Source organism: Pecten maximus, unplaced genomic scaffold, assembly GCF_902652985.1.
Source record: "Pecten maximus unplaced genomic scaffold, xPecMax1.1, whole genome shotgun sequence".
Classification (NCBI taxonomy): Eukaryota; Metazoa; Mollusca; class Bivalvia; order Pectinida; family Pectinidae; genus Pecten; species Pecten maximus.
This window is the reverse complement of record NW_022982739.1, coordinates 84,768-96,783: the sequence shown is the minus strand read 5'-3', so window position 1 is coordinate 96,783 and position 12,016 is coordinate 84,768. Positions and strand designations below refer to the sequence as shown.

General features: G+C 34.3%; 1 protein-coding gene across 1 annotated transcript; it reads right to left on the bottom strand.

Annotated features, from left to right (window-relative positions):
* Positions 1-1,294: 1,294 nt before the first annotated feature.
* On the bottom strand, positions 1,295-11,425 carry LOC117320882. Its single transcript, XM_033875367.1, has 13 exons — positions 11,325-11,425; positions 9,850-10,434; positions 8,267-8,824; positions 7,965-7,993; positions 6,485-6,633; positions 5,755-5,995; positions 5,209-5,337; positions 4,636-4,854; positions 3,966-4,074; positions 3,518-3,638; positions 2,631-2,673; positions 2,282-2,312; positions 1,295-2,110 (listed from the first exon to the last, which is right to left on the bottom strand). The coding sequence occupies exons 1-13, from the start codon at positions 11,395-11,397 to the stop codon at positions 1,890-1,892; spliced, it is 2,508 nt and encodes an 835-aa protein (XP_033731258.1). The 5' UTR covers positions 11,398-11,425; the 3' UTR covers positions 1,295-1,889.
* Between the last annotated feature and the right edge of the window lie 591 nt (positions 11,426-12,016).

The window sequence follows — 12,016 nt, the reverse complement described above, 5'->3', positions numbered from 1 at the left end:
AGCATACTATAGTTCCCTCAATGATATATAATCATATTCAAAAAAGTAAATAAGGGATTATCAATAAAATGCCAAGCCGTATTGTCTGAACTAAACATCTTGCTGAAGCAATGGAATAGCTGACTCTAGCTGACCAGGTCTGATTGCGGCTTGTTGATGTGGAATATCTCTGCTATAGATTTTTCAAGTGATCATGTTATCTGTTTTACCAATCCGCGCTTATTCGGTCCAGAGCAATTCTTATCTCTCCCGGACAAATAACTTTTCTTGGATTTTTTTAATCCAATATCACAACTCTGACATTCTCCGGGACAGGACAGTTTTCGCAGGACTTCAAGTAATACACAACCATACAGTACAGTAATCGGTTGTCTTTTCGACTCTAAAACAATAAGATATAATACAATACGAACAATAAATTTTGTGTCAACAATAGACAATTATGAATTGTTTGTTTGGTACATTGAATTTACGATTATCATATTACCAAAATACAATGATGTTATCTCAATCCATCACTTTCGTTACTAAGAACTATTGTATCCTCGTGTAGAACACCATGCACAATCACATCTAGTATGGTACTAACGTCTACAGACGTACTACGGATCTCTTATTTGAAATATCTCACAAATGTCGATGGTTGATTGAACAATTTAATTAAACTTACATTGATGAATTAAATATCTACAATTCTACTTATAAATGTAATACACTATCTCTAATGGATGCGTAAATTATGAAACACTTTTCTGTGGCAATACCGGGTATTCATAATGTTCCCGATTCTTTAAAGTGTAAATCTATACAATTACGACCATGATCTCAACTTCCTCACATCACAGCTGTTATAATTGGAATGATTGAGCCATTATCATTTTACTTTGAAATATCCTTTATGTAATACAAAAAGTTTGATGCAATAGAGTAGATAAAGAGACTGAATTGGCGTTTTTCGAGAATTAGTGGTAAATAACAAATGAAAAGTGGTTAATTCAATTTGTTGATTTGAGTTGAAATAGTTCAGTTCCTGTTTTTTATTTCAAAGAAAACAATGTGTCCTTGATCCATTCATATCGCGTAGATACATCTGTATTGCTTTCTTGAGTGATCTACGTTGATATCTGGATTTTTCATGACGGCATTTGTCTTTTCTTTTTTTTTTAAATATTGGTCAATATGATAAAACTCCATTAATTTAGAGGGGTGACACCGCCATACCTTGGTGTACTAAACGCTGTTTTTTATGGGGGGGGGGGGGGGGGGTCTATCATTTCAACATTGTTTGCCACAAGTCTAAATGCAAATTGATTAATTTATTATTGTCCCTTTAAGTCATTGTGGCGATAGAGACGGAGTGCGTGTCACCTTGTCACTCCCATTGCCCTTTGAGCAGCTAAATGATATATTGGACAGTATTCACCAAGACAAGTCTGATTCGCCTTTTTCTTTAAACTCGTAAACTACTTCGGGAAATTATTAATTAATTTGGTAAGCGATACAAAAAATGTACATGTTATTAATGAAAAGAAATAGAAATACAATAGGTGTTTTTTTTATAAACACTGCCCCCCATACCGCCTAAATTAGTGTTTGTCAGTAGATTTCCTGCAATTATAGTTGTGAGAAAGGCTAAGCTTGTCAATATTGACTTTGATTAGGGTTTCAACATTTGAACCATATTAGTTTGACATTTATGATTAGTAATGGTGCAACTAATTCTGGTGTTGTATTAAACATATTTCAATTAAAACAATATCAACTTTTTTACATATTCAAAGACAACATGCAACAACAAAAAAACAAAAAAAAAACACTTCAAGCGACTTCAAACGTCTTTTTAAAGTCATATTGTACGGAAAGGAATAGAAAACATACAAAATCTAAAATCACATCCAGGTCTCGCGGATTTCGTAAAGACCCCTTCCTCGATTTTGCTTCAACCATTCATGCAATACAATGCAAGTCTTTTCCTCGAGAGTCCTCGGTTTCTTCATTTCGATTTGCGTCAGCTTCTCTTGTGACAGTCCAAGATTACGTCCGACTTGACGCCAATGCTGCGTTGGGATATTTTTTCTGTGTACTGCAGAAAGGATTTCAATCTCGTGTTCTGAAATAATCATAATTAAAATACAAAGAAATAGAAAACATACGTCATTAAAATCAATGCCGAGACAGGATTTCAGGAATAATCCACTTACAGAATAATGAAGATTTGTTTATTCGTTCTTTTTTTTCTTTTTTCTTTTTATTTCTGTTTTAGATAATAATATCAACTTACCGAGATATCTATTTGAATTTCTGTGCAACATCTGAAAGATTTAAACAAAATCATAATTGAATAGCAAATCATTTTTTTACGTGATAAAATGGGTATTCTGTCCAGGAAGGTGATAGTTATATAATATTATTGTACTGATCTAAAGACCAACAGTATTTGATAATTACTTAGAACCAAAATATGTATTTGCTAATACTTTTAAAGTTGTATTGGTTGTCAAATAGAAATCTACATGTTTTTTCATGTAAATATTTTGTCCTAAAACGTAACATGCATTGTTGTCATTTAAGAAGAACAAAATATTTTCATCCTTGATTACTGTTTATTGACCAATTAATGATGTACTTACGATGACGTAGTTGGATTCACATGCCGTGATGGATGTCTTCACGCTGCAATAGACATAAATACATTAATTACCTTGCATTAAATAAGTACCAACAGCATATCCTTTTTGTTTTGTTATCTCCCAGAATCAGACTTATTTTGTTTTAGGATAATTGATTGTAAAGTCAAAAGATTATGCTCACATGCAGCTGATTAAGAAACCTTATTCTACCCCAAAAGCAATCTAATTAAAATATAGATGGTCATTCTCACTACGTTACATGAACATCTAACAACATCCCATATGGAGTCACGTTCTGATGACCTCTGAGATGTGTGTATTTCACTTTCAGGGCGAATCGGCATTTTGTCGATGTCATCAAAGCAAAACATTTCGTCGCAGCATGCCTCTGAATCAAACCATTTCGGCACAGTATATAGCTATATGTTTATGGGACGAAATGACTTGAAACAAATTGACAGATTATACAAGCTATGTACTCTACTCATGCTAATTCGGACATATAAAATTCACTTACAAGATTCTGGAAGCAGTCATTTGATTGGCTAATCCAAAAGGTCACCCTGACGTGACCCCTTATGGGATGTTGTTAGATGTTCATGTAGCGTAGTGAGAATGATCATCTAGATTTTAATCAGATTGCCCCAAAAGCGACAAAACATGGCAACATACAAAGCACATGTATAATGTTAATGAGACCTTTGAAATACAATTGGTTCGGGCATGGCAAGCGTTTCATTGAAAACAAGAAATGTTTAGATTATTAAATTATCAAACAATGACAATCATCTGTCAAGCATTTACGACCGTTTTATTTTCTTCTAATGATAACATCATAACGTTGAATATTTGATATTTTGATCTTGTAGTGTAGCCACAAATCTCACCCTCTTCGAAGACAATCGATCTGGACGCTCAAGTCACTTGGGTAGGTCTGTGTACCGGGAATTCCTTCTTTCCATTCCATGTCTCCTACTTTTGTCAGAAGTTTAATTTCTGGGACATCGCCTGTCGTCACAATTCATACATAACACTATGAAGACACAGTATATCAATGCTATCATCACATTGAAAATATTAGTAAACCTAATAATTGGAGTCAACCACTGAAAGTCTTCCCTAGACAACGTAGCTTTTTTATGGAAACCATATATCATTCTTTTTAGTTTAAATTCAAATATTGAGAAGGATCAGTAGTCTATGGACATACTAAAAAACATTACCATGTTGGCTATCAGTGTTAACACACATTGAGCAATTCATAATTAATGTCAGTACTTTAAAGACACTATTTGTGAGATGCGTGATGCCTGACAATATTATCTGGAGACTCACCGGTTTGCGGTTGGTAGTGTCTTTTCCTCCTGAACTGGACTGTGATCGGTCCTGATACGTCACCACCGGCCACGACATGTAGTATGGGGAATTTCTCACCAGGCTCCAACTTAAAACATAAAATAGTCTTATTCAGTATCCAATATAGTGTTAACCGTGTCGATTATAGTATTAAGCACAATTGATACGTAAACTCACTCCTTTAATGATATTGCGCTAATGGTATTCTCTATATATTGTTTTCTACAACGATTCATCGTTGAGCTTATAAGTAAAAAATAAATTATCAACTAAGATTTTGGTCCGCCGAGTCATCATTGAGGCTAAATGTATGAATTTATTATCCTCTAGTATTTCAGCGCTCTAAAATATATAGGTCAACAGAATGTGATTCCTATAGTTGAGATAATTTGAAAAATAAAAATCAAACATGTTAAAGTTTTTTTCCAGTTCTTGCTAACAAGAAACAGCGACACGTATCGTAAATCTCGCTCGTTTAAAACAAGTATATGCCCTATGGTTTTGTCATAGTTGAGATGAATTACACGTAATCTAATATCATTGTTTAGCCAGGATTAAGACGTTGAAGAATACACCCTTTCTAACCTTTTACCTCAGTGCGTTTATAGCAACTAATATCGTGACCATGATACACCAAAATATACATTACCAATATCGTGATGTCTGTATCTATCGTGACACTGTCCTTAGGAAACATGAATACTATTTTATTGCACAGTCCAGGAAGGTAGAAGACATCACCCTGTTTAGTAAGGACGTATTCTATGGCATTGTCCTGCTGTATGACAGGTGGAATACCAGGCCAAAGGTCAGAGGTTACAGCCATAACGTACTGTGGGCAACATGAGGCGGTAGCGGACAAATATACCTGTGAAAATAATATTAGAAGTCCAACAGTTTAACTGCAATAAAAATATAATACAAAATGTATCGAATATCATTGGAAGTTGGTACAGCTCAAAATAAGATATGCATATAAATGGAAAAAAAATACTCAAGAAAATGAAAAGTGTCAAGGTGTCATTGACGATAATTGTTATTAACATTAAAACAATAAGGTTTTACATTGATACATATATACGGCCCTATTGTTTTATCATAAACGTACATTTGCGCTATTTGTAAAAGCAGTTGATAATTAATATTAAGACTAATGCAATTGTATTGTGTCAGTAATCAGTAAAATAAATGGATACTGTTTTCGTATGTCGATCTCAGTTACCTCCCCTTCGTTTTTAATGCCATGATTGGCTGTATATTGGCACCAGTCACCAAGGTTACCGCTGTACATGATGAGGAACGTAGGTCGACACGACAACAGGCGGGCAGGTACTTTGATCATCACAAAACACTTCAAAATAAATCATAACGCCTTATAGATCCGATTGATTTTTGAGCCTTGAATTGTTGATAATGTAACAATGCTATGGATTTGATTTAAGTGTTGCCAAGAAGAATAATAGTTTTTGTCATTATCTTTTATTGTTCTATTTATGACAAAAGACGATTCGAGGATACATTCTTGGGTGTTTCTTTGTTGTTATATGTACTTCAGGCTCTAAGACTTAGAGGCTAATATTCTTCCTTATTAAAATGTAAAACATAATATATATTTGTTAAATTATTTATCTGTACACTTTTGGTGTTATATAATTTGATAATTTTATATGTCAGAACGTTTGCTGACAGCTGAATCATTATCAGGAAGACGGATACTATATCAACCATTAAGGTTTTTAGTATTTGTACGACGTCAGTGTCCACCTACCGGCGAGTGTCTGCCATCCGTGACGCCATTGTTCTTTGTGTTTGTACGTCCACGACCTCTGTTAGACAGGTTGATTTTAAACAGCATGCTGAGTGGCTCGGTGGCGTTACCGTACGGTACAAGTCCCTGTCGGCCAGCTTCAGATGACGTATAACAGTCAACGTGTATTCTACAGTTTAACGTGTCACAAAGGAACTCAATGATCAACGTGTCATCTTCCCTTGCCCAGTCAGTAGAATATCTGAAAATAATGATATTGAAAAATGTGTGGTTTAGCTGACCTCGGTTTTTTTATTTGGTGAAATATGATCACTCTACAAGACCAACTCGTTTTATTATCATTGTACTGTTTAAATCGAGTCTCGAGGAAAACAAATGGTTTCGTTAGCACTTCGTTCTGTCGATTCGGAGATAAAATTATAGTTTCTGTATATATTTCAGTAATTTGGGATGTCTCAGTTGATGTTTGTGATCAAATCCTCACCAAAGCACACATCACCTAGGATAATTCAATGCTTCTTGATTGATAAACTAAAGAAACAATATGTGTTAAAATGTGTGTAACCAATTCATCTGAGGAGGACACATCACACATGAATATTTATTGTTTCTTTGGTCAATTGGTGCTAAATAGTTTTATTCTTGAAATGCCGATGTTGACACTGTGATGAGGAAACATTAAATTGGAGGATGAAGTAATGATATATGTTAGTGTACATATAACAAGTACCTGTACTGTGTTCCGTTAGGTGTCGCCCTGCGTCTACATATGCGTTTCAACTGTAGCAAAACTCTATGTAGGGCTGTTCTTTCTAAATCGGTGTCTTCTCCAAACCGTCGCATAACATTCGTTAGGAATCTGCAGAAGCTTAATTCTCCCTTAATGAATAATAAAATGAAACATACATACATGCTTTATAATGCAACTACCATTAAAAAAACAAAGTAAAACTCTAAACAGCACTTATGACTGCAGTGGCACGCAATGCGGTACAAACAGAAACTACATAAAAAAAAAAGCCTATGGGTGTTTACTTTTTCTAGAAATCACATGTCCCGATATAATTGTTTATATTGTTTACCTGAACATTATCACGTGAGCACAATGAGTTGTCAAGTACTAGATGCGGATATTATTCAATAATGAATAAGGCTTAGGTAACAGCATGTCTGAATCAAATATTCTTCAAATACAAATGTTCAAGTTGTGACAAGAAGCCTTCTGGTTTTAAAGTACTAGAGTTTGGCATATATGGATTTAATCAAGAATGGTGTATTTCAGCCAAATCATAAGCCTGGAAATGACATGTTTTATGATAGTGTTATAATTCATATAGACGCAGGATGTAAAATTTAGACCTAATCGGAAAATGAAAAAAAAATCGAATATTTTAATGTGATGCAGGGGGAAAGCAAATACATAGTGATAATGTCTACATACACAAACCTACAGTTCTCTATAGTTTTTACTATTGTCTAACGCTCTTTAGTACATCATATATATGAACGACGTGGTTTACTTTATGAAGGAAAACATACCAGAATTAGTCTCTGTATGATTTCTTACCAATCAGAGGAGACAGAAGAGTTCATTTTGTAAAAAAAACATTTATGTCTGACAAAGAACAAATCCTCAATTTTTATTTTTTCAAATTGACAACATTTATCTTTTCAAACATAAGGTATCTACTGTGGTGCGTTATTGTTTATCTGTTTTGAAGCAAAATTGATAAAAACAATATATCACTTCTAAAGATTGAGTAAAAAAAAATGACATGCACAATTTGATTAAACAAAAATACAAATAACAGATTTTTTTTTCTACTTACAGCTTTTTTTTTTTTAATTATTCATTATCAATATATAAGATAAGGTTATTCAATACTTGGAGCTAAGGTTTTGCTGTATTTTATATAACCTTGTTATTGATATGATACAATTCCAGATGTATAAATCACAATATCTTTTCAATCATGTTATGATAGTCAGGCAAACAATAGGATAGGCTAAATATTGATATTATGCTTTATATATGGGTAAGAAAAAAATCCTATTAAGCTGAGAGGTTTGAATCATTAAAATGTTATCAAATGACAACATCGAGGAATTAATTCATTACAGCCACGAAAAAAAGAAATAATTATGAACATACCGTGACATCTACCAGTCATAAACTATTAAACGGTTGCTTTATTCATAAAATGTGTTACCTTTTGTAGATTGATTCCACATGAATGATCTGAAAAGAGAATAACAAGTATTTTCAATTTTTCTTCAAGGTCATAACATATCAAATATTTTAAACTATATGAAAGAGGTATTTCTATCTAATTAGAAACGTGCATCAAGAGTCGTATTTCATTGGGTTTTGTTATATGCTATTCACACGAAAACGTTCATTAACAACTAAATAAATAAGATAAGCAATATATATATATATTTATAGTTAAATGACATTTTGATAGTAGAACTTTTATTTTCAATAGTTGAATATGTGCAAATACCAACATACCTTTCTTTCCTCGTTTGTTTGGTCTTGTAGCTCCACATATGGTGAACAGGTTTGCAAGTCTATTCCAAAAGTGACCACTTAAATGCCAGTCGAACGTTGTCAACCCGTCTTTGATAAGCTGTTTAATATGTGTTAATTTATAGTCCAGTGAACTCACGAAAAGGTTGACAAAGCAAACGGTGGCGACCAACGCATATACCGCAAATGTAATTAATATACCTATAACTACCACCTGGATGTCATTACGGAATTTTATCATTCCGATTGTCATTCGAAACAGAGTCTGGATCGCGATTGGTATGCTTCTGAAGGCGCTTTCTGTGTGGCCATACATCAGGTTGATCAGACACGCGAATCCCACAATCAGGACTGAAAGAGCTATTGTAAACTGAAAAAGTTCAGACCGAAAAGTCAAAATTGTTCTGTACATCAGGAAGATGTGATAGTTGAATGACAAATGTTTGAGTAGATCGAGGATAGCGACAAATGTGGTCATGCCCAGTGATATAGAGTAATATTCATCCCATTGAAAGACCCGTCCAAAGGACGTGTAAAATCCTGTCAAAAACAAAGACGAAAATATGTGTAAAATAATTTCAGTACACATTTGATATGTTTTAAAGTTCTTGAAATTCAAGAGTAACATAAATACTATAATTGAAGGGAAAATCAAAATATTGAGATATATATATATGCGAATAAAACGTCACTAAGCAATATCTAAATAATGTATATGTATCTGTTAATTAGAGAGTAGTCACTTATGTTATCGAAGTAAATGACTTAACGATACAAAGCTCCAAATGTCTGTACACTGCTAGCCAAAAAAATAGAATCCAGAAAAAAAACTCTATCTAAATGACCTTTGACCTTTGCCTACGATACCTACAAGTGTATATGCCGTAAAGAGCACCGCAAGTGAGCAACGCTATGATACAAAGGCTGAGAATGTTGCAATTATTATTTTAATTTTTCATTTTTTGTTTTTGTTTTTTTTGTTGATTTATTTAAATTTTTTTTAAGTAAAACTCATGCTTTTTTAACCTCCACTTTTGCCGGGCAATATCGTTTCTAGTACAATAATCATTAGATGGCATGAATTTGTGTTATCTTCACCTTATACCCACAACTAATAAACAAGTAAGCTTACTGACAGATATCAAACTTGTCTTTTAACTTTAACTTCGAATTGCCTTGACCTTTGTCCACGTGTCATTTTCCTTTGATAAGTTGCCTCCTTGTTTAATTATGAACAGATCTAATTAATCGTATCACAGGTATGAAACTTGACACTTGATTAGTTGATTTTTCATTTTATTCTGACTACCTTTGCTTCATGATGTTGATAATGTGATTTATTACATTTAATGATTACAGAATTTGACCTTGAACATTGACCCAGTGACCATGACCTTTGATCAGTTCACTCATTGTATAATTCCGTCTTTATTATCGTAAAAGTTTTCATCAGTGAAAATATACAAAATGTGACCTTTACTCTAGATCAAGTGTCCTTGACCTCCTTGTCATTGATCTTAAACCTTACTCATTGTTTAATTTTGTAAACTTATGAATATAATTACCCGTATCAATTCTAAGTGTGTTGAGAACGGCAATCGTGCTGGTCAATCTCATGACGAGACACACAATGGCGGTGACGGAAACTCCAAGATGGAACATGTCAATGACTTGGCTTGTTGTTATAAGGGAATGGCATCTAGTTTTCATAGCATTTATAACCACAAACAGGAACCGCACAAAAATGGTGATTACAAACAATACCTGTAGGAACAGAATGATATAATCAAAGGTGTTTGTATATTGGTAGAGATTGGACGATACAACCGTTGTTTTCGTGAATATTCCGCCTGTACCTGGAAATTCAAACATGATTTGGACTTGGGTAAACAACATGTTGTTTCTGTTTACGAGACATGCTTCTATGAAAAGGACGCGGGTTCTTTCATCAAGCCATGTACCATTTTTTAAACTATTAACGAGATATGTTGTCTTTGCAGGCGTAATATCCAAATCAATGAGATATCCACCGCTACCATAGGTTCCGAAATGTCCTGTGTACGTGGTCGTCTCCTTGTCGCTATTCTCGTGATATTGATATGATATGGTGACGTCATTCCAAGAAACATTTTCTTTCACAGGGACCCAACCTGCAATAAAATGTTTGTAAAATAGAAATGGTATGAAAAACGATTGTGAATATCGAAATTTTACATAATTTTGATAGGGGTTCCCCAAGTAGGGAGCATTTGAACTTGCAGTATTTGCTTAAATAAAGTTATCAGTGTGATTGTGTATACCGATTGTTGACTGGTAACTGTGAAGATTCTCTCAGATTTGATAAAATAAAACATAGTGTTACTCATTTGAAACGAGTTAGACCAAGATGACAAAAACAACATTGCATGGTCTTTAATAATTCGAGTACGCATGCATAGATAACTATTTTGTAAACAACACCTAGGCCTCGCGGGCCCATGCTAGATGTGATCAGAGGGATTCAGGCCAATATATTTAATTATCAATTGAAATTACGTATAGAATCACAACATCCCTGGCCGAGAGGTAAAACGCGACTTCAGTTCAACGACGACACCAATGCCGATCGTAGATGTAGTTGCAACAGTACTAGTACTAACGGTTGGCCTGCTTCTGACAGTACACCATTATGTCGGGGCTAGCGACAGTTTCTCCTGCGATCTCAACTCGATTGGCCGAACAACAAACAAGATGTGATATTGCTCTTGATATTTTATATCCTTATTTCTCTCGTTATTTTTTTAAGCGGACATGCGCGAATACAAAAAACTATTAGCTGAATTTGTGTTTCATTTCCTGTGAACATTTGAATTATCCGCTGCCTTCAAGCATAGAAAATCCCCAACCTTGCATCAGGAGTAGGATGTGGATCACTGACTTTGTCAATACATTCAATACAATCGACACTCGTTCAGGTATTGAAGTACTTTTTGCATCCAAGGATAGGGTTCACCGGCAGTAAAACTCTCGGAGATCTTATAACAGTGTATGTGTCCCATACCGTAAGTGTAGTCCTTTGTATCTTCTGTCTCCGTATCATAATCAGGGGTACACCTGATACCGTGGATCTGCATGAATGATGGAGTTGTACAAACGCCTAAAACTCAGGAAGGGTAATGGCAAAAATTTAGAACGATAACCATATGGGCCATAACGGTCAAATAAGTCAAGCATATGACCACGTGTTCATGTATGTACAATGCAATTCCTACCAGACTTGTGAGAGTGCATGAGAGGAGTCTTATTCGATGGTTACATGAGTCAAATATCTGACCGCTTATCTGGTATATACACTGTAATTCCGACAAGCCCTGTGCGTGTGTGTTGGAAGGGTCTCACTTGACGGTGGCATGAGTGTGAGAATAAATTGTGCACTCCTTTTTCTAATGACAAGACCTTTCCAACAATGAAAAATGTATTTTGCCGTTACATTTGAAAATAGAGAAGATGAATGTTGAAATTAAAAACATTTTGACATCTTTATCCTGTCATTAGTTAAATAAACCATTTTTCTTGGCAATCATAGAACAAAATATTTATAAGTAAACTAATGCATTAATCTTCGCACCCAGTAGTCTGTGTGCAAGAATTATCTGACATCTGACAAATACAATTAATTTTCTTTCATCAGATTATTATTTTCGATTGAACTGACCTGAAACTCGAATTTGGCGTAGACGAAGAGGTCCCATT